Here is a 22,966-nt window from a genome sequence, read left to right as displayed (position 1 = left end):
GTTGAAAACTGCCCTTTTCCCTTTGTTGATTTTCTGAGAACTCTTCATTGCAAATATTTCCTGCCATCCCAGAGGTTGTAAAATAGTGAAGTATACAAGGTCACTATGAGTGTTTATTGAACTCGTGCTGCTGCCATCATCAAGGATCCACATCTCGCTGCCGCCATCAGGGAAGACTGTACAAACTCTGGCGCTTACCTCAAGAAATGATGATTGAGAAAATGACCCTAATAGAAACCATGACAGAGGTCCAAGGCTTTTCTCTCCCCATGTGAAAGATGGAATGGTGATGAGCATGCAGGGTCGCACACAGTGAACAAGGGACTGCTGGTCCACACCACCTGCTCTATTCTCGCTGCTGCCATCAGGAAAGAGGTCAAGGTGCAACAAGACTCGCACCACCAGGTTCAGGACCAGCTGCTACTCCTCCACCATCAGACCCCTCAACAACAAACTCAATCAAGGACTCATTTAAGGACTCTGACTTTGCACATTATTTATTACTCTGCAGCAGCCCGACACAGGTGACTGCTGTCGAGCACGGCGATCGAGCACACGGGTGAGATGCCCGCTCACATAGGCTGCTGGAACAGCGGTCGAATTGACCAATCGCTGCCAGTGGATCGCAGGGGTCCAATCCAGGCCCACACATCTGGGACAGCCAATCAGCAGGCAGCCTCGCTCAGGGGGTGACACAGCCGGCTGCCTATAAAAGGCAGCCCAATAAAGTTAATGTCAATTACACTCCCTTGGTGCGCAAATCTTCTTTCAACCTCAAGCTATAACTGTAGTGACCCCAGGACATCTGAATATTTATTTTTAGTATTCAACTTTGTTTGCATGTCCTTCTTGTGCACATTTTGCATTGTTGTATACATTTCTTGTGCACAGTTTTTTCCCCCCACTGGCAATAAGTAGAAGTTTTACCTGACCCGCAGGAAAAATAACTTCTGGGATGTATGTGATGTCATGCCTGTACTCTTTGAGAATAAATCTGAATTTGGATCAGCAAAGAGAGAATTCAACTGTCTGGACAAAATGAAGGGGTGATGTGCAGTAAATAATGCGAGCGGCTGAGACTGGGTCACTGATTTACTGGCCTTTATTCACCACGGACAGGGCCCTCGTCCTATACCGTGACCCGGACATTCTGGGGAAGGGTCATGGTCAAGGAGGGAGGGGCCATGGGTACAGAACGAGGTGGAGCCAGGTAATCAGGGATACAGCAGTTCACCACATTCACCCCATTTTTAAAAAATTGTGACGCGGGGTGCAAAGTCTTGCAGGTTAAGCCAGTCCACTGGCTTGATCTTCTACACTGACCAGCAGAGCATCGGGGCTGCAGTCATATCCCGGACCTCCCGCCATGTGTCGACCTGCAGGGGGCGTGACAGCTCAGTCTGAGTGACTGGGGTGGGGGGGGGGAGGGTGCAGCGGTAGGTATTGGGTGTCTGTGGAAGGTGGGGTGCTGCCTGGTGGGTGTGCTCTTTGGGGGCCCCCTACATGTGTGAGGTCCCAGTTGGAGACCATTTACTTGCTCCCATTTAGGTAGGCCACGTACACATAATGGGGGTTCGCGTGGAGGAACAGAACCCTTTCAACCTGTCCGGTTGGTAGAAGTGCACTTTGCACAGACCCTGCAGCACCTGATATCTCCAATGTATACGGTAGATTCCAAGATTTGATAAAGTTTTTAAAAATCTCGTGACACTGGGGTGGAAGAGGTAATTGTGGAGGGCTTTGAGGCAATCCATCTGTGGCTGGCATATGTCCCTCATGACAGAGCATCTGAGGGGACGTTGAGCTTCCCCGGCCAGTACAGGATGTGGTAATTGGAGGTTTGAGCTTGATCCTCCACCTCAAAATGTTATCTTTCTTTATCTTACCCCACTGTTTATTGTTGAACATGAATGCCATGGCCTGTTGATCCATGAGAAGGGTAAAACATCTGCCGGCCAGGTAGTGTCTCAATTATTGCCTGTGCCTCCTTCCCTATGGAGGATTGTTGGACGTCAGGGCCCTGGAGGATAGGGGAGAAAAAGGAAACTGGACACCTGCCTGATTAAAGGTGGCAGCCAGGGAGAAAGCGGATACATCACTCTCCACCTGGAAGGGGACAGATTCATCCACTGCATACATTGCAATTTTCATCATGTCCTCCTTTATGCTATTCGTGCTTCATTTGTAAGGGGAAAGGAGGTGGATCTGATAAGGGGCCGGGCTTTATCCGCACAATTTGAAACCCACTGGGTGTAATAAGAAAAGAACCCCAAGCACCTTTTCAGGGCCTTGAGGCTGTTGGGGAAAGGGGGAAGTCTAGCAGAGGCCGCATGTAGTCAGGATCAGGCCCAATTACCCCATTTTCCACACAGAGCCAAGGCTCTCCAGTCGGGTAGTGCGGAAGGCACTTATCCTGATTCAGGCATTTGGCAGTGGTGATGAATTTCTGGAGGTTCACGTCATGGTCTTGCAGGTCGTGGCTGCAGATCGTCACATTATCCGGATTATGGGAAGGAGGCATGCAGGTTATTTTGGTCTACCGTCCAGTCCATCTCCCGTTGGAAGATGCAAATACCATTAGTGACACCGAAGGAGACCCTGAAGAAGTGGTAGAGGCGACCGCCTGTCTTGAAAGCTGTATACTGATGATCCTCAGGGCAGAAGGGGAGTTGGTGGTAGGCAAACTTCAGGTCTATCGTGGAGGACAGAACACACGACACTGGGCAATTTGGTTGACCAGATCCAGCTGCATGTAGCGATTAATGATTTGACTATAGTTGATCACCATTCTGTGTTTACCCCCACCCTTGAGCTCTCCAGGGGCTGATGCAGGCCTCGATAATCCCCTCGTCCAGGAGTCGTCGTACCTCTGCCTTTATAAACACCCTGTCCTCTTCACTGTAATTGCCTGCTTTTTGTGGTGACTGGGTTACAGTTAGGGGTGAGGTTGGTGAACAGCGGCAGGGAATTGATGTGGAGGATAGAGAGACCATGCGTCAGATGGGCCAGCGGGGGAGAGGAGTGAGGGGTGGGTTGCTGACTGTGAGGGCCATCATATTGCATCGTGACACTCAAGGGGGCACTGGAAGTCTACCCCCCACTCTACCGGCACGCAGAGCTGCGGCATAACGAGGGGCTTAAAGTCTCTATATGTCGTTCCTCGCATGATCAGCATCTCCCTAGTACAGCTGTGGATTTCTGCGGAGTAAGACCTTGAGGCTTGGGTGACTTTTTTAGGTGACCGGTTAAGCCACAAGGGAGTAACTTTGGACAGTGTCAGGATGAATAAACCTCTCTGTGCTCCAACTATCAAAAAGGCATTTAGTCACCTGGTCATTGACGGAGATGTCCATCATGGAGCAGGCGATTTTGTGAGGGCTGTTCTGGTCCAGCACCACTGAGCCCAGGGTCAGTCTATGGTCTGACCCACACTGACTTGCAGTCTGGGGGCATAATGGCAGCACCCACGCAGCGTCATGGGTCTCCCCAGATGTCGGCAGCATTGAAGATGGTGGTTGTCATGCTGTGCACACGTCTGTGCTGGGGCCGTCATACTCTTGCGTAGTGGCCCTTCTTCCTGCACTTGGAGCACGTCAGGTCTATCGTCAGGCAGTATTTTTGGGGTGGGAGTTTGCCTGGCCGCAGATGTAGCATTTTGGGTGCTTCTGGAGAGAGCGGCTGTGGTGGGCTCATTAATTGGACGTGGTAGAGGACCAGTAGCCTGTAAATTCATTCAGAGTGTGCTTCTGCGTTGCAGAGGGCGATCTATAGTGGTTTCGCAAGATCGACCGTCTCTTTTAAGTCTAACTTACTCTACTCAAGAAACCTCTGGTGCACCTGATGCCTGCAACATAGACATCCCAGATCATGTCTTCCATATTTTGGGCAGCCAATACTGCTTGGAGGTTGCCCACCTGCGCGAGTCCCCACAAGAACTCATCCCCCGATGGCTGTCTGTGGGTGGCTGGTGTATACCTCATTAACTTTCTCCCTGTATTATCCCTCAAGTATATCTATTGCTTCCACGCATGTAGTGGTGTCCCTGATCATTGGGAACACTCTGGATCCAATTCAGAAGATGCCATCTGTTTGAGTCAGTGGCTACAATGCCAGATGAGTTTTGTGGGAAGACCTCGAAGCAGCATAGCCAGAATTCAAAGGTGTCGGAGGCAACAGGTGACTGTGGGCTGATTTCCACTTTGTGAGGTTTCAGGAGTTGGTCCATTGTTGGCGATGAAAACAAAAAGTTATGGACAAAAGCCTCAGTCTCAGCCTCGAGTTATTCACAATGGACAGGGACCTCGGCCTGTGATCCGGGCTTTCTGGAGAAGGATCAAGTGTTAAAGACAATACAAGGTCAAGGAGGGAGAGGCCACAGATACAGTCACAGAGCAGGGAAGAGCCAGGTAATTGGGGGTATAGCAGTTCAGCAGAAAGGGCAAAAGATCTAGGTGGCAATATAAACACAAAGTTAGAGGAAGCGATTTTGAAAATATAGGAATTTTGCATTCTGGAATATACTTCCAGTGGTTAAGGCAGAAACCACCAACATCTTTGATTAAGGGGGAAAATAGAACTGGTGATGACAACTGTTTGTAAGGTGCATAACAAGATGAACCATTTGGAGCCCCTAGCCTGAATGTACAGAAATTATGTATTCTTAGTCAACAAAAGAAATTAGTCTATTTGTGAAGTTTGGGGAACATTCCAGCTCCTTAATGAACTATGAGACATTTATTCAGAAACATTGATAGATGTATTTAAATTATGAGGGGGATAGACAGAGTAAATGTAGATTGGCTTTTTCCACTGAGGGGAGGTGAGATACAAACCAGAAGGTGAAAGGGGAAAGAGTTAGGGCAGTGGTTCTCAATCTTTCTTTCCACTCTCATCCCACTTTAAGTAATCCCTAGGCCATCGGTGCTCTGTGGTTAGAGATTGCTTACTAACCACAGTAAGGGATTGCTTACTAACCTTCCAATTACTTGGAAATGTGAGTGGAAAAAAAAGGTTGAGAACCATTGGATCGAAATAAAAAGTTTGAAAACTACTGTTTTAATTGTACCTTATTGACTCGTTATGTGCATGGTTTTAGAACTCCAAAAGAAATGGGCCAATGACTATATTTTAGTATCAATTGGACTTAGAGCAGTGATTCTCAACCTTCCCTTCCCACCCACATCCCACCTTAAGCAATCCCTTACTAATCACAGAGTACTGATGGCCTAGGGATTACTTAAAGTGGAATGAGAGTGGAAAAAGATTGAGAACCACTAGTTTAGGGGGAACATCTTCGCACAGTATGGTGGGGGCATGGCACGAACGGTCAGCTGAATGTGGGCTGTTTTCACATTCAAGAAGAATTTGGACAGGTACATGGATGGGAGAGAAATGGAGGTCAGTGGGATTCGGCAAAAAAAAAAATGTTTCAGAGTCTAGAAGAGCTGAAGGGGCCTGTTTCTGTGCTGAACTGTTCTAAGGTTCTATAGAGCCAAAGAAATAGACATCATCATCCAATTGTGTACAAAGGCATATATTACTTTTCTATACAACCTTAATGTTTATAGCAACAGCCTCTATTCATGCTTTGGAATACTTCTGTCTTAAGCAATGTATTTGGCTAGACAGGGAAAAGAAACCAGCAAAGTAGAGGAATTTTTTTTTTTTTTTTTTTTAAATTCGTTCAAATATTTGATGACATTTCATAAAAGACTGGCATTTCATAACTCACCTGTGTACCTCCGAGCGTAGCCCAATTCCAACCAAGTCAATCCAAAATAAAAATACTTCATGCTAATTATTTTATTTTTGTGGATGCTCTGAACATGCCAAGCTAAAGTTTCAAGGCATTAATATTTCCCCCACCTATGCCAGCATTAAGAATTTAACAGTTACGCTTCAAATGAGCAGTTGAAACAATTCATGCACTCCAACCTTCTCCCTAAAGAAGCAGAGATTTGAGTTGAACCTTGCATGTTCCTGGTTTGCACTTCAGGGCCCTTTCAAATTAAAACTGGGTCCTTGAACATCATGCCCAAGGTTTCTTACAAATTCTAGCAGTCTCCGATTAATTGACGCAGTTTAGCAATTAGAGGCATCACCAAGTTTAAATGGAAAATTATATTTTTATGTCCTGTTTGGATTAGCAAAGGAAAACACCACTAACAAATATTTTCCACCAGTATACATCACATTTAAAAATCAAAATCAAAATTGGAATTTTATTTTTATATTGCAGAGAATGATCACAATGAGAGGTCCACCTAATGGAGAGAACGTCATGGGATCTGATAGTTGGTGAAACAAAATTCCAATGACATTTTATCCAAAATTAAGACAGAAATCTAGTGTCGATCAGTGAAAAACTTAAGTGTGATTTAAAAATGAAGGCAGTGATTGAACTGGAGGACAAGGGAACCTGTGATGAGAAATGTCTTTGTCCACAGATGAGTTTTCCTCATTGAAAAAGCTCCGGCTTACTTGGATGAAGGCAGAATGAAAAGAATTTAATTCCATAAACTCCTCAATTAACTGCAAATGCTCCAAAGAAATCACTTTTGTAACGTCCTAATGAAAGGGTCCTTTGGTTCTTCTTCTAAGGCCGTGGAAGATTTGTTCGAGATCCAGGAGGACCTTGGGAGAAAAACAATAGACTTGTCTGAATATATCTCAATTAGGGTGGCACAGAGAGTGTAGTGGTTAGTGCCACACTGTTACAGAACCAAGCGACTCGGGTTCAAATCCAGTAAGGAGTTTCTATGTTTTCCCCACATCTGCGAGGTTTTCCTCCAAGGCCTCTGTTTTTGGTTCTCTTTCTCCCCCCCCCCCCCACCCCCCCACATTCAAAACATACCAAGGTGTGGTGTAATTGAGTGGCAAAGGCTTGTGGGCCATGCTATGGTAACTGCAGGTCTAAATTTAAACTCAACATGGGGAACTTTTTGCAGAACTCTTTGGTAGGATGGACAACATCATAAAAATAGTTATGCCCTTCATTCATCATTTCAAAACAAGAAAATTGAGGGTTTCAGAAGCAAGTGGTTCTCAACCTTTTTCTTTGCACTCACAAACCACTTTAAATATTCTCTATGCCATCAGTGCTGTGATTAGTAAGGGATTGCTTAAGGTGATACGTGGATGGGAAGAAAATGTTTGAAATCCACTGTTTTAATCATCCCTCATTGACTCGTTATGTGCACGGTTTCAGAACTCCAAAGGAAATGGGCCAATGGCAATTTTTCTCAAGCAAAATATTTCAGACACAATTGCGTCCAGAGCAGCGATTCTCAACCTTCCCGTCCCACCCACATCCCACCTTGAGCAATCCCTTACTAATCACAGAGCACCAATGGCCACGGGATTAAGTGGAAATGTGAGTGGAAAAAAAAGGTTGAGAACCATTGGGTTAGAGGAAGAGAACTTGTCATGGAGATGATGCAGCTTTTCAAGAGTGAAGCAATGCAAGAACCTTGACCTGAAAAATGAGGGAGAATAATGTGGAATAGAATACAAGAAAGGCAAGAGGAAGAGTGGACCATGTGCAGAGTGGATTCAAGTTGAGACTATCTCCAAAATATCCTGAAATGATAGATCTGGAGTTGCTGGTATGGAGGTGACTTCTCACAAGATAAGCACATTAAAGACTGGAGAAAAAGGTTTCAAATGGAGTCAATAGTCATGCCAGTTTTTTGGTTTAATAGGAAAAGGGATTCCATGCAAGCAGTAATCAGTCACAATGAAGGCACAGTCAGTGTAAATGACCAAGGGCAGTATGGTTAACGCAGTGGTTAGCACATCGCCATTACAGCACCAGCGACCCAGGTTCGAATCCCATGCTGTCGGTGAGGATTTCCACCCTCCAAAACGAATGGGGCTGTAGGTTAATTGGGTGGCACAGGTTTAAATGGCCAGAATCAACTTCTACTATGTGTAAACTTTAAGAATTAAAATCTAAAAATAGCGAGGCATGTTGGAAAAGCATGCAGAATTCATTGAAGCCACACGTTCACACCAGTGGAATTTTAAAAAATGATACAAATGAGGTGTTCAGGAGAGAGCCACATAGTCCAAAGTTCAGTGCTATTTCTACACTTGCCTCTCATTGCTGATAACATTGGTGGTCTGATTCCGGTCAGAATTGCCATGGGAACTCCTCTGGCAGAAGGCATCCCTATCGAGAGCCCAAATGGAAGTCTCATGCCAGGAGGTGGGTGTTCTGTAAAGTCTGTATCATAAAGATCAAAACTGATTGGACTTTGATCATTAATAACTTATTTTAAAATTATGTTTTGGCTTTCTATAGTATCACACTTATCCTACAAAAACATTCTCAAACTGAGCAGAATTGAAGTGATCATCTAAAATTCATAATTACAAACAAAGGTGGCGGGTGGATGCAGGTTTAGAAGTGAGCTTTGATGAACATCCCACAGAGAGTGAGAGAGGAGACAAAGGATTAACATGCAACCCAAAACTAATAGGTTGAGTGGTTCTCAACCTTTTTCTTTCCACCGTTTTAACCATCACTCTGACTCGTTATGTGCACATTTTCAGAACTCCAAAGGAAATGGGCCAATGACCATTTTTCTCAAGCAAAATATTTCAGTAACAATTGGGTCTAGAGCAACTTTCCCACCCACATCCCACCTTAAGCAATTCCTTACTAATCACAGAGCACCAATGGCTTAGGGATGACTTAAGGTGGGATGTGAGTGGAAAGAAAATGGTTGAGAACTACTGGCCTAATCAAAACTTTTAAAAGTTTATATTTTTAAAAGTAGGTCCAAAAATCTGGATGCCAGAAATCCCAGCCACCCAAGATTCTAGACTTCTTGAAAACTCTCAAACTTCTTCACTTTAGCGGGCTTTTGCGTGCGTGAGCACCACATATGCCCAGCGGAAACAAGCTACCGCGCTTGTCGACTTTTTTTTTTAAACTGCTCGCTTTGGTAAATGAAGTGTGCTGCACTTGCTAATGAGTAAACTCTCAAAATTTACTTATTCATCTCTAATATTCCTCCTTCAATTTGAATTTTAAAAGTACCCAAGCCCCAAGTAGTCTGGATTTTAGGAATTCCACTGTACTTGTGGGCCTACCTGGCCTTGCTTCCCCAAGGTTCACAGGAGGTGGGGGCCCGCTTAAGGGTATGCGGGGTTGAGAGGCAGCAGAAAAGCGAGGAGCAGGTTCGTCTCCAGATTCTCTAGCCTGAGGCATCATTACCTAAAACGAGAAACAGACAAGCCATAAACTTACTTCAACAGGAATGACTAACCCTTGACTAGGATAATAAATTTATTGTCGTATACACAGACGGTGAACATATGCACTGATGTTCTTAGTTTCTGCGGCCAAATGGGTACTTTATTTAATGCTTCAGGACGGGAAGATATTTTTAGAGATACAGGACCTTCCATCCCATAAGCCCACCTCCTCAACTACACCCATGTGACCAGTTCACCTTTACAACCTTGTTAACACTAGCAGGAGTGAGGGGTACCAAGAAAGAGTTCAGTAACTCATTCTCCAAACTAAGCCCTACTCAAAAGTGTTTCCATCCAATTTTTATATATCTCTGGGCAGGGGTCTGCATGATATCCAGCAGATTTTCTATTTATCTATTTATTTATTTATTTATTTATTTTTTTAAAACAGTTGGCAATTCCTGTTTTTACAACAATATTCCGTTACATTATCTGCAGACAAGCTGCCAAAACAGAATGTCATTGGGGTTAGTTACATCTCACTACAGGAAAGGGAAGGTCATGTTAGAAGGCAGTCACATTCTCACTTATGTTTCAAGGCAACTATATTCTCACCCAATTCATTAATCTTTTGTTAAGTATAGTCATTAAACTTGTTCTTTCACACATCTTTGTAATGTGGGAGGAAACTAGAGCTGCCAGAGGAAACCCACGTGGTCAGAGAGAGAATATACAAGCTTCTGGCAGAGAGCTGCAGATATGAAACTGGTTGCTGGAATAGTGTTGTGCTAACCACTACACAGACTAAATATTCAGCTACTGCAAGAAAAACAAAGTGGCATTTCAATAGTGAAGACAGGTACTTTTGAGGTGCTGGAGTAGTTTATAGTTAGGGTCTAAGGAGAGGTTCAAGAGCCTGATAGCAATTGGATAAAAACTGTTCTTGAACCTGGATGTTAACCAATGCCCACAGGAGGAAAGATGTACTGTGCCCTCTGTAGCGTTTGGGACATTTTTTCCTTTATTTGCATAGCTTTAAATTTGTGATTGAAGTGTGCATTTCAGATTTTAGTCAAGGGTATTTGCATTTGACCATGTAGAAATTACTGCAGTTTCTATATAAAAGTTACCTCATTTCAAGCACCATAACATTTGGGACATAGCATTAATATAGTCGTGTTCAGTACTTTGTGGCATATCTCTTGCATGCAATGACTGCATGACGTATGAGATTTCACAGACATCACCAGGTGCTGAGCATCTGTGGGGTCTTGTCCCCTTATGTTTTCTCTTCAGTTTATGGAAAGCATGCTTGATTGGATTTGGATCAGGTGGCTGACATGGCCAATCAAGAATTTTCCAGTTTTAGTTTTGAAAAACTCCTTTTGCTTTAGCAGTCTGTTTGGGATCATTGTCGTGCTGTCAGATGAAGCATCATCTAATGAGTTTTTGCTCGAACTGGGGCAGATAAGAGGTCTCTATACATCTCAGAATTCATTTTGCTCTTGCCATCAGCAGTTACCCCTCCTCTCCTCCCCCCCACGTTTCACATATGAGGTGGACTGCTTCTGATCTTGGGCAGTTCCTTTACACCTCCACATTTTGCTCTTGCCATCACTCTGATACAGGTTAACATAATCAAACTTTAACTTTTCTCTATTGACTTGCTTAACCCCTCCTCTCTAATTCTAAGCACACATGTGTGTAAGGTGTATAAGTTTAGAAAGGTTTCTTGGTTCACAGTCCAATCTCACTGGTTGCAGGCAATTCTTGTACTGTGCATAGAAATTAGCATTAATAAAGTAAACATTCTTCTTCTTTCTTTTCTTTGGCTTGGCTTCGCGGACGAAGATTTATGGAGGGGGTAAACATTAAGCCTTACCTCTTGTAATGGACCTCCGATCCCTCTTATGAATCCTGATAGACCTGCAGGTACCTGAATCATTGATATACTGGCTAGTGAACCTCTCCCTGCTGCTCTACTGACACCAGAACTGCCAAGTGAAACTCTGGAAATGCCAACCTGGGATTGAAGAATTAAAAGAACATATTAATATTGCTGTACAAGTTAGAAAAAATATCCCTGAGCATTTCACAAAGCTTTTTCTGTTGAAGATTTTATTTTAAAAGACTCAAGCAAATGTATACAAACAAGACATTTTCTTATCACACAACCTCTCTCTATACATTTTTCCCCTTCCCCAGAAATTAAATAAACCATAAAAGGAGAAGAAAATATATAATTTTTAAAAATAAAACTTCAACTAAAAATTAAAATTAAAAACTGAAAATTAAAACACACGTCTTCTGTACCACAACCTTTATTCAGTCTCTTTATTTATCTGTCAGGATGCTTTGTATCTTAATTTATTTCTCAAGTGGGGGTACGATTATATCTGTGCACCTCTGGGCCTCAGGTACGACTGCCACACTTGAATGAATGTGTCATACTTCTTCATTAGAAGTAACCTTCTCCAGGGGAATGCATCTTTGAATTTCCTTACTCCACTGTGTAGTACTCAGTTGAGAACTGGACTTCCACGTAACCATTATACACTTCCTGGCTACCGACCAAGTGATCTTCACAAACTGAATTTGGTGTTTGGATGATCTAACCTGTCCTTCACCAATACCTCCCAGAAGGAACAATTCTGGGTTTTGTGGAAACTCCACTTTTGTAATTTTTTTTTTTTTTTTTTTTTAAAATGACGTCCCCCAGGTCTCCTCAGAAGGATCTCACCTTCGTACATAGCCAGGTGGAATGCATAAAGGTTCCAACCTGTACGCTGCATCTGAAACTCCTGTCCGAAATTCCTGACTTTGATTTACGTAATTTCTGCGGTGTGAGGTACAACTGATATACCAGCATGTATCTCGCATTGGCAATCTCTATCATGCAGTTCAGGCTCAAGTCCTCCCACCAATTTTCATTAATCGTTGTACCCAAGTCCAATTCCTATCTTTCCCTCATCTGGTGTAGATCCCGGTTTTGGGCCCCCACTTTGGAGTACATATTACATTCTAGAAATCATTTCACAAAGCTTCAAGCAAAATTTGACACTGAACCACACGATGAGCTATTAGCCAAGAGTTTGTACAGTGGTGCAGACAAATTTAGGGGAAGGAATTCTTGAGCTTAGAAGCTTGGCAGTTCAAAGATGGCAACTAAATGAAGGAGTGAAGAGATTGGAATTGGAGGAACAGCAATAACTCAGGAGGGTTTTAGGGTCGAGGTAAATCACATGAGTAGGTAGGGCAAGGTAGTATTTTGGAAGGACAATTATTTAATGGAATGTGAAGGTAATGGGAAATGAAGACTATTTCAAAAGACAAACAAGCAAACATGTTTCAGTATAAACATTTGGCATTACTGAACCGGCTGACAGCATAACTGCTGGATGAACAGTGCATGATACAGTTTTAGATGACTTCAGTTTCATGGACTGCAGAATTAGGGAAGCATGTCATGTCTGTAGTGTGGACATCCACAGACAACAAAGGAAGCAATGAGATCACAGCAGCAGAAATTGGTGGTCTTATTGCTGGGCTCGGGCTCAGGGGCTGGAAGGGCCTGTTGTACGTTTAAGTTTAAATATCTGACAACTAGGTATGAACAGAGTTGCAGGTGGAGGTTAAAGGAAAGCAATAGCTTAACTTGAAGGGACAATGCAAAATGTAAACTACCACCTACCTCCCTTACGGGAGGCCCCTCCACAGTCATTGTAACAAGTGTTTCCCCTCGAAGCAACACAAGTCCAAGTGCCCTCTTTTCTTCCTTTTCCCTCTGCTTGGAGTTCTTTGATCTAAACCAAACCAATGACCAGACAGTAAAGAAAAATACAATAACCTGCACGGAATTAGCAATTTCTAAATTAAGTTGTACATTATAAGGATTATGTACACAGAAAATATTACAACATGGAATCTGGGTAACTCAAAGAGAACTCGTACATGGTATCCAGTACATAAATCCCACCCTTCCTTACTTTCAATCCCATCTATCCTGACAAAAATGTCTAGATTCCTCCATTTTTGTGCAACATTCCAGTACAGGCAGCTTATTTTGAGGTGAAGTTGGATGGAGTGGGGGATGTGGTTGGGGTGGGTGTTTATAGATGAAACAGGTGATGCAAGATACTAGCAGCTGAGACTTGCATCACAACACCCACCACCCCCCCCCCCCAAGAGTTTTCCCAAGAACTGCGTGCATACATACTTCAACCTTCTGAATTCATCGCAATCGCAAAGAATTAGGTTCATATGTCGGTCAAAGGCTTTTAAAGTTCCAATGAAGACACGGCTGTCCTGAAGAACACAGCGCATCCTGTAATCCATATATTGTACTAACTTAGCACTTCGTCCAACAGGCTGAAATGGAAAGGAAACTGTTAGGGGTGATCCAAATCCTTTTGAAATGACCTCCCATTCCTCAAAACAGGCTCCAGCACATACACACAAATCCATAAGAGGGACCTGCTTTAGCCACAGTAGATTGAACTAAAGGCACTTCTTTAGGTGCTTGTGCATCTCAGGGGACATGCTTAAACTGGGGGAGAAAGGGCACTAACTGGATGGCTATGTGACCAATGATCTTAACCAGCATTCAAGTCAATTTCATTATATGTATCAACTCCTCATTGTTTCTCATTTAGACATTTGAAGAGATTTATTCTCCCCCCAAATTGCACATCATGAGAACAGCCTTAGACAGGCTGGGTGTGAGCACTCCATGAACCTTGCTGGTTAAAACAGGGACTGTTTTGAGCCCATGTTGCCGAGCATGGGGAGTGTCCCAATTAATTGCACACAGCTGTACAGGCCACAGACCATTATTGATGTGGCAACCTCATCTCAAACTGTTGACGCCCTTTATGGTCTCCAAACGATGAGAGGACCTTCAATTTTTAATGAAGAAACGAACTAAAGTTTCTTCATCACCTTTCAGGTTGGCCGTTTTTTTTAATTTCTTTTTGGGCCAAGAGGCTGTTGACAGTGGCATTCCATTTGGCAGAAGGAAATGTTGCTCAACCCCACCAATGGATTGGAGAGCCCTAGAGGTTTCACCCCAATAACTGCATTCACATCGTCTCTTCCCCTTCCCTCACAACACCCCCCCCACCCCACCCCACCCACCAACAGGGAGGGTGGCCATTCCAAGAGGAGGACATGGTCATAGATTACACACACACACACACACACACACACACGTGCGCAGTTTGCATTTTTTTGTTTTTGCAATACCAGTTAAATCTTATAAAAATATTTTTTGAAAGACACTTTCAGTAACCTACCCAGGGCCAACCCCAACCACATTGGTCACCACTCAATAGGTCAAGAAAGAGTACACGTGGCCTGCAACCTGGAACTCGGGGCCAAAATCTTGACTCCTAGACCGTTCCAAAACTTTGATGATAATACTACATGTTGAAAGACATCTTCCCCTTCCAAGGATTCTCACCAAAGCGGCTTGTTTTAAATGCTGCAAAGCTGAGAGACTGCCAACCGTTCAATGTGGCCACACCGATCTCGGCTCGAATTAAAGCCCCCCCCCCACCCTTGACAGATGGCTGGTCGGGAGTGCGCCGCCCAGCCACCTTGTTCCCTGCAGCGACGCGGATCGTCAGTCCCGTGGAGAGGCGCAGGGCGGCGGAGGCAACAACTGCGGGGGACGGGGGGCAAGGGTCCCGACCCCCGCCGCCACGCTGCAGGTTCTGCCAATGGACTAAACGGAACTTTGCAACGTCCCCGCCACCAAACCCGCCCAAAGCACGGCGCTGACTGTCTGGGACGTGCACCGGTCCTGAAAACGACCTCCACTCACCATGGCGAGGCAGATGCCCACTTCTCCCTGCGCGACCAACTACACAGCTCTGAGCAGCTGGGGATTTTTAAGGTCTGACAAGGGTTACTAATAGCCCAGCATTCCTCCATGTGTCCCTGCGAATTATAAATGCAACCAGCACATGGCAAATGCTGTCCACTTCTTAATGTTTTAAATTGGAGAATGCAAACCATTCAGTGGTTCTCAACCTTTTTCTTGTCATTCATATTAAGTCATCCCTCTGCCATCGGTGGCTCTGTGATGAGTATGGGGTTGCTTAAGATGGGATGTGGGGAGGAAGGTTGAGAATCACTGCTCTAGACCCGATTGTGACTGAAATATTTTGCTTGAGAAGAATTATCGTTGGCCCATTTCCTTTGGAGCTGTGAAACCGAGCACGTAAAATGAGGTGCAATTAAAACAGTGGTTTGCAAACTTTTTCTTTCCACCCACATCCCACTTTAAGCAATCCCACACTCATCACAGAGCACCGATGGCTTAGGGATTACTTAAAGTGGGATATGAGTGGGAAGGAAAAGGTTGAGAACCACTGATCTACAAGTTTGAGTCAGGTCACTTGTCAGAGTGCTTCCAGTACCGTGTCACCCAGTACCACCTGTTGCATGGTCGGGTGGTCGGCAACTAAACCAGCTCCCCCACCAGGCTTGCCTGGTGTGGAGGGTGGCTAGACATCCTGCACGATGATAAACAAGGCCTGACAAACCCTCTCATGGGGTTAACAGCCATCCAGCAAACACGTGCCATGAAGCACAGAGAGGGCAATCCCTTGCATTGAAGCTTGGTCTGGATGCTCACTGCCACAGAACTTCCCCCAGCCGTCCTGGACCTCACCACGCCACTGAATCCGGGAGGGGATGTCGAGAGGGTGGGTGTGCACCTGTGAACCCTCCCCACCTGAAATCCATTCACGCACACGCTCTTCCTTTTTGAGGAGTGGGGTATCCTCATATCAAACCTCACAAATTGATTGAAAGGGACCATCATCATCCTATGGGATGGAGAGTCAGGAAGAGAAGAAATATCTCGACCTGAGGTCTTTCTATTCTTTCATTAATATCATCATCTGTGTATTAGCTCCTTGATGTATTTACCTTTTGCTTTGCATACACATCCCAAGAAGAGGGGGGCCTAAGATTCTGTATGTGCGATGCACTGCTGCAGCAGTAAGCAGACACAAAACTCGAGAAAGACTGTACAACAGGCTTTATTCAGTTAAAAGTCTCTGCTACAGTGGTAGCTGTACTGGTGACTCCCGAGTGACTGGCTCAGAAGGGGCCGGCTCAGGATTATATCCCGGGCAGTTGATTGACAGCCAGCCAGGTGTGGTCTGTCCTGCGGTGATCTTCCTGCAGGTACAGAGAACACCCCCTGCAGTAGGCTAGTGGTGTATCACCACAGTATGACATGCCCATTATGGAATGTTTGTGCAAGCAAAAGGTTCCAAGAACATGGCAGAGTTGTCATCTACATCCTGTTGAAAAGTACCACAAAATGCCGGTGGGACAGCGAGTCAGGCAGTGTCCGTGGAGGACAATAGATGGCCTCTGTTTCAGGAAGGATTTTGGTAAGGCTGTCCGTTGCCTTGCACAGATACTGCCTGACTCGCTGAGTTCCTCCAGCATTTTGTGGTCGCTCCAGTTTCCCTGCATCTTCAGTCTCCCTCCTGTTAAAGTGCTCAAAGCCCAAAGTTCTGACTCCAGCTTTATTTCATCAGGTTTGATTGTTGTTTGATGGCAGCAAAAACTGAAGCAGGTGTGGGCCATCTCAAGTCGTCAGGCCTGGTCAGTAAGATTGTGACGACTCTTTCACCACTCATCACTTTCCTACATAGAACTATAACCCTGAGATGACCTAATGTCTAAAAAGCTATTGATATTCTTTTGATTCACTTTGCAACACAGCATCCACAACCCTCTTGCTTTGAGAAATCTATAAATTTGTTATTCTGCTGATGACTCTGGGTGATTGAGATTGGGTAATGAGCCAATCATAGGAAATAGTTAATTGCTGAATGGGGAGCCCATTAAACTGTCAAATTGAAAAACTCTGGTTTCAGGCACTCCAGTGAGTCAGGGCTCATGTACCCTGTCAAGCCTTGTGAGGATTCTTAGGGTCACATAGAGATATAGCACTGACACAGGCACCAGCCCATCAGGTCTGTACCACTTATTTACATTAATGGGTTAAAACGTGTTTTTGCTCGCCAGTTGTCTGTGGTATTTATGCAGTCTTCTAGCAATATCTTTGCTTCAGGGTCACAGCTAGTTTTTTCTCTGCTTTCTTGGAGATAAGGGTTTTTTAGTTTCTTTCTTTTGTTCTGCGAAGTGGAGGATACAGAGAATATTCCGACATTTCCTTTTCAAGGTCTAACAATGTTTAGTAACTTGTAACAATGTTTAACAACTTATAATAACATTAACAATGGTTAATATCACTTAATAAATTTTAGAATTCTCAACTTTAGTCCAAATTTGTTTAGACAAGTCATAAACAACAAGATTCTTTTATCATCCAAGTGACTATAAACGGAAAGTAGTTGCTACATTTAAGTCGATAGAAAGATGGAATTGGATTTGGAATTTGGATCGATTGGGCTCTGTTGATTTTGAACTCACGGGAATACGATTGTCAACAGCAGTATAGAGGCCATTGGAAGCACTAAGCCCTGTGTTTTTATTGGGAGTTTGGAGCACGGTTTGGAGTAACCGCCGCTTGTCCTTTTGGGAACTGTTTTTGGTTTTGGAGTTTATTGTTGTGGAAGCTTGGTGCTTGGAAAACACGGTTGGCTGGACAGATAAGGATAAAATGGTAGCTGTGGCTGAAGCTGTTGCCCCTGAGGAGCAACGTATCGAGAAGATGAAGGTGACAGAACTTGGAGAAGATTTGTAATGCCTGCACAAGTGGAGCCAAAGTTGTTCTCTTTATAAGACTGAAAGAGGCAAGAGAAGCAGCAAAGAATGTTTTGCCTGCTGGGACTACAAACCCACAGGATTACTGTAAAAAAAAAATCAACAGAATCTAAGGTTAGCCACAAGGTGGTGGTGGAGATGGGCAATACAAAAGGGAGGCCAAGTCAGATATTAAGGCAACATCTGGCATTCAGGATGATATACAACCAAGTGATAGTGTGTCAAATGCTGGAAGCAAGAGAAGCAAAGGAAGTTATTCTCAAGCAAGTTCTAAAGTTTCTCGTATTTCAAATACTGCATATGCACATTTCAGGCAGACATTGACGCTCTTGTTGCAGAACAAGAAACGCTTCAAAATAAATTCACCTTAGAAGAACAGGAGGGAGCGGCTGCGGCGGGGGGGAGCGGCTGCGGCGGGGAGGGAGCGGCTGCGGCGGGGGAGGGAGCGGCTGCGGCGGGGGAGGGAGCGGCTGCGGCGGGGGAGGGAGCGGCTGCGGCGGGGGAGGGAGCGGCTGCGGCGGGGGAGGGAGCGGCTGCGGCGGGGGAGGGAGCGGCTGCGGCGGGGAGGGAGCGGCTGCGGCGGGGGAGGGAGCGGCTGCGGCGGGGGAGGGAGCGGCTGCGGCGGGGGAGGGAGCGGCTGCGGCGGGGGAGGGAGCGGCTGCGGCGGGGGAGGGAGCGGCTGCGGCGGGGGAGGGAGCGGCTGCGGCGGGGAGGAGCGGCTGCGGCGGGGGAGGGAGCGGCTGCGGCGGGGGAGGGAGCGCTGCGGCGGGGGAGGGGCGGCTGCGGCGGGGAGGGAGCGGCTGCGGCGGGGAGGGAGCGGCTGCGGCGGGGGAGGGAGCGGCTGCGGCGGGGGAGGGAGCGGCTGCGGCGGGGAGGGAGCGGCTGCGGCGGGGGAGGGAGCGGCTGCGGCGGGGGAGGGAGCGGCTGCGGCGGGGGAGGAGCGGCTGCGGCGGGGTGAGGAGCGGCTGCGGCGGGGGAGGGAGCGGCTGCGGCGGGGGAGGGAGCGGCTGCGGCGGGGGGAGGGAGCGGGCTGCGGCGGGGGAGGGAGCGGCTGCGGCGGGGGAGGGAGCGGCTGCGGCGGGGGAGGGAGCGGCTGCGGCGGGGGAGGGAGCGGCTGCAGGCGGGGGAGGGAGCGGCTGGCGGCGGGGAGGGAGCGGCTGCGGCGGGGGAGGGAGGCGGCTGCGGCGGGGGAGGGAGCGGCTGCGGCGGGGGAGGGAGCGGGCTGCGGCGGGGGAGGGAGCGGCTGCGGCGGGGAGGGAGCGGCTGCGGCGGGGGAGGGAGCGGCTGCGGCGGGGGAGGGAGCGCTGCGGCGGGGGAGGGAGCGGCTGCGGCGGGGGAGGGAGCGGCTGCGGCGGGGGAGGGAGCGGCTGCGGCGGGGGATGGGAGCGGCTGCGGCGGGGAGGGGAGCGGCTGCGGCGGGGGAGGGAGCGGCTTGCGGCGGGGGAGGGAGCGGCTGCGGCGGGGGAGGGAGCGGCTGCGGCGGGGGAGGGAGCGCTGCGGCGGGGGAGGGAGCGGCTGCGGCGGGGAGGGAGCGGCTGCGGCGGGGGAGGGAGCGGCTGCGGCGGGGAGGGAGCGGCTGCGGCGGGGGAGGGAGCGGCTGCGGCGGGGGAGGGAGCGGCTGCGGCGGGGGAGGGAGCGGCTGCGGCGGGGGAGGGAGCGGCTGCGGCGGGGGAGGGAGCGGCTGCGGCGGGGGAGGGAGCGGCTGCGGCGGGGAGGGAGCGGCTGCGGCGGGGGAGGGAGCGGCTGCGGCGGGGGAGGGAGCGGCTGCGGCGGGGGGAGGGAAGCGGCTGCGGCGGGGGAGGGAGCGGCTGCGGCGGGGGAGGGAGCGGCTGCGGCGGGGGAGGGAGCGGCTGCGGCGGGGGAGGGAGCGGCTGCGGCGGGGGAGGGAGCGGCTGCGGCGGGGGAGGGAGCGGCTGCGGCGGGGACGGGGAGCGGCTGCGGCGGGGGAGGGAGCGGCTGCGGCGGGGGAGGGAGCGGGCTGCGGCGGGGGAGGGAGCGGCTGCGGCGGGGGAGGGAGCGGCTGCGGCGGGGGAGGGGAGCGGCTGCGGCGGGGGAGGGAGCGGGCTGCGGCGGGGGAGGGAGCGGCTGCGGCGGGGGAGGGAGCGGCTGCGGCGGGGGAGGGAGCGGCTGCGGCGGGGGAGGGAGCGGCTGCGGCGGGGGAGGGAGCGGCTGCGGCGGGGGAGGGAGCGGCTGCGGCGGGGAGGGAGCGGCTGCGGCGGGGGAGGGAGCGGCTGCGGCGGGGGAGGGAGCGGCTGCGGCGGGGGAGGGAGCGGCTGCGGCGGGGGAGGGGAGCGGCTGCGGCGGGGGAGGGAGCGGCTGCGGCGGGGGAGGGAGCGGCTGCGGCGGGGGAGGGGAGCGGCTGCGGCGGGGAGGGAGCGGCTGCGGCGGGGGAGGGAGCGGCTGCGGCGGGGGAGGGAGCGGCTGCGGCGGGGGAGGGAGCGGCTGCGGCGGGGGAGGGAGCGGCTGCGGCGGGGGAGGGAGCGGCTGCGGCGGGGAGGGAGCGGCTGCGGCGGGGAGGGAGCGGCTGCGGCGGGGGAGGGAGCGGCTGCGGCGGGGGAGGGAGCGGCTGCGGCGGGGGAGGGAGCGGCTGCGGCGGGGGAGGGAGCGGCTGCGGCGGGGGAGGGAGCGGCTGCGGCGGGGGAGGGAGCGGCTGCGGGGCGGGGGAGGGAGCGGCTGCGCGGGGGAGGAGCGGCTGCGGCGGGGGGAGCGGAGCGGCTTGCGGCGGGGGCCTGGGAGCGGCTGCGGCGGGGGAGGGAGCGGCTGCGGCGGGGGAGTGGGAGCGGCTGCGGCGGGGGATGGGAGCGGCTGCGGCGGGGGAGGGAGCGGCTGCGGCGGGGGAGGGAGCGCTGCGGCGGGGGAGGGAGCGGCTGCGGCGGGGGAGGAGCGGCTGCGGCGGGGAGGGAGCGGCTGCGGCGGGGGAGGGAGCGGCTGCGGCGGGGGAGGGAGCGGCTGCGGCGGGGGAGGGAGCGGCTGCGGCGGGGAGGGAGCGGCTGCGGCGGGGGAGGAGCGGCTGCGGCGGGGAGGGAGCGGCTGCGGCGGGGGAGGGAGCGGCTGCGGCGGGGGAGGGAGCGGCTGCGGCGGGGGAGGGAGCGGCTGCGGCGGGGGAGGGAGCGGCTGCGGCGGGGGAGGGAGCGGGCTGCGGCGGGGGAGGGAGCGGCTGCGGCGGGGAGGGAGCGGCTGCGGCGGGGGAGGGAGCGGCTGCGGCGGGGGAGGGAGCGGCTGCGGCGGGGGAGGGAGCGGCTGCGGCGGGGGAGGGAGCGGCTGCGGCGGGGGAGGGAGCGGCTGCGGCGGGGAGGGAGCGGCTGCGGCGGGGGAGGGAGCGGCTGCGGCGGGGGAGGGAGCGGCTGCGGCGGGGGAGGGAGCGGCTGCGGCGGGGGAGGGAGCGGCTGCGGCGGGGGAGGGATGCGGCTGCGGCGGGGGAGGGAGCGGCTGCGGCGGGGGAGGGAGCGGCTGCGGCGGGGGAGGGAGCGCTGCGGCGGGGGAGGGAGCGGCTGCGGCGGGGAGGGAGCGGCTGCGGCGGGGGAGGGAGCGGCTGCGGCGGGGGAGGGAGCGGCTGCGGCGGGGGATGGGAGCGGCTGCGGCGGGGAGATGGGAGCGGGCTGCGGCGGGGGAGGGAGCGGCTGCGGCGGGGAGGGAGCGGCATGCGGCGGGGGAGGGAGGCGGCTGCGGCGGGGGAGGGAGCGGCTGCGGCGGGGGAGGAGCGGCTGCGGCGGGGGGAGGGAGCGGCTGCGGCGTGGGGGAGGGAGCGGCTGCGGCGGGGGAGGGAGCGGCTGCGGCGGGGGAGGGAGCGGCTGCGGCGGGGAGGAGCGGCTGCGGCGGGGGGATGGGAGCGGCTGCGGCGGGGGAGGGAGCGGCTGCGGCGGGGGAGGGAGGCGGCTGCGGCGGGGGAGGGAGCGGCTGCGGCGGGGGAGGGAGCGGCTGCGGCGGGGGAGGGAGCGGCTGCGGCGGGGAGGGAGCGCTGCGGCGGGGGAGGGAGCGGCTGCGGGGGGAGGGGAGCGGCTGCGGCGGGGGAGGGAGCGGCTGCGGCGGGGGAGGGAGCGGCTGCGGCGGGGGAGGGAGCGGCTGCGGCGGGGGAGGGGAGCGGCTGCGGCGGGGGAGGGAGCAGGCTGCGGCGGGGGAGGGAGCGGCATGAAGGCTAAAATTAAGGCACAGCCTCAAAGGGATCAGAGGTTCAAAATAATTGATCTAAGGTAAAGGTTCCATTATTGTGATGTAATACTACATTTAGAATGTAACATTCATGAAATATTTTAATATTATCTACCGTAAAGAAGACCGTGTCACCACTTTGCCCCGCACCCCTCACAAAAATGAGGTTCCAGTGGGGCACGAACTCACAACCCCTGATTTACAAGACCAAGCAACCCCTGATTGCAAAGCCTCAAATCCCGACAATGACCACAGCAGACAGAGATGTGAATCAAATACAATCTCTCGGTACAGAACACCTGAAGTTCCCCATCAGATAACTGAAATCTGGATGAACAAAGTAATGTACACTAAAGCATGAGAAAGCAAGATGCATCATTTTTGTTTCTGCAATTCAAACTCCTCCTTCTCTCTTTCTTCTACCACCCTCCATCTCTCTTTCTTTTTCCAATTCCAATAGCAATTCAAAAAATCTATCCTCTGGAAAATTTTCTGTCTTTCTCAATAAATTTCCCTCACCTACATAATATTTCACTATAATCCACTGTATTTGTATTGTTTTCAGCAGTGCTGGACTTCAGCCAGCTTTAATTCCTAAGCAATGACCATCAGTTCCTCTTTTCTTTTTCTCTGCAGCTCCGCAGGTGATGGGTTTAACAAACATGTACTAACATCCATTGCTGCTGTTTTTCCACCCACACAAGCTTTAAATTAGCTTGGAAAAACCAATTAACTAATAAATCACAAAAAACTCCAAAAGTTTTCAATCTGAAACGGATGAGCCCCCACTTTGTTACGAGCCCAGAGGACCCCAAAACCCAGCAGTAATAGAAATTCACCAAGACAAATAGTTACTTAAACAAAA

The 22,966-nt window shown here is 50.7% G+C and overlaps 1 protein-coding gene across 1 annotated transcript in view; it reads right to left on the bottom strand.

Annotated features, from left to right (window-relative positions):
- Positions 1–5,933: 5,933 nt before the first annotated feature.
- The window catches only part of LOC138757332 (small nuclear ribonucleoprotein-associated protein B-like), a 26,060-nt gene continuing 9,027 nt past the window's right edge, over positions 5,934–22,966 (bottom strand). Inside the window, exons 2-7 of the mRNA XM_069924507.1 lie at positions 13,418–13,569; positions 12,893–13,004; positions 11,084–11,224; positions 9,097–9,220; positions 8,096–8,224; positions 5,934–6,633 (exon numbers count right to left, since the gene is read on the bottom strand). Coding sequence (XP_069780608.1) covers positions 6,596–6,633; positions 8,096–8,224; positions 9,097–9,220; positions 11,084–11,224; positions 12,893–13,004; positions 13,418–13,569 — 696 coding nt within the window. The 3' untranslated portion in view covers positions 5,934–6,595. The remainder of the gene's footprint in view (positions 6,634–8,095; positions 8,225–9,096; positions 9,221–11,083; positions 11,225–12,892; positions 13,005–13,417; positions 13,570–22,966) is intronic.

This window comes from Narcine bancroftii, chromosome 1 (genome assembly GCF_036971445.1).
Source record: "Narcine bancroftii isolate sNarBan1 chromosome 1, sNarBan1.hap1, whole genome shotgun sequence".
NCBI lineage: Eukaryota > Metazoa > Chordata > Chondrichthyes > Torpediniformes > Narcinidae > Narcine > Narcine bancroftii.
The sequence above is the reverse complement of the archived record's forward strand: the minus strand, read 5'-3'. Positions and strand labels throughout refer to the sequence as shown.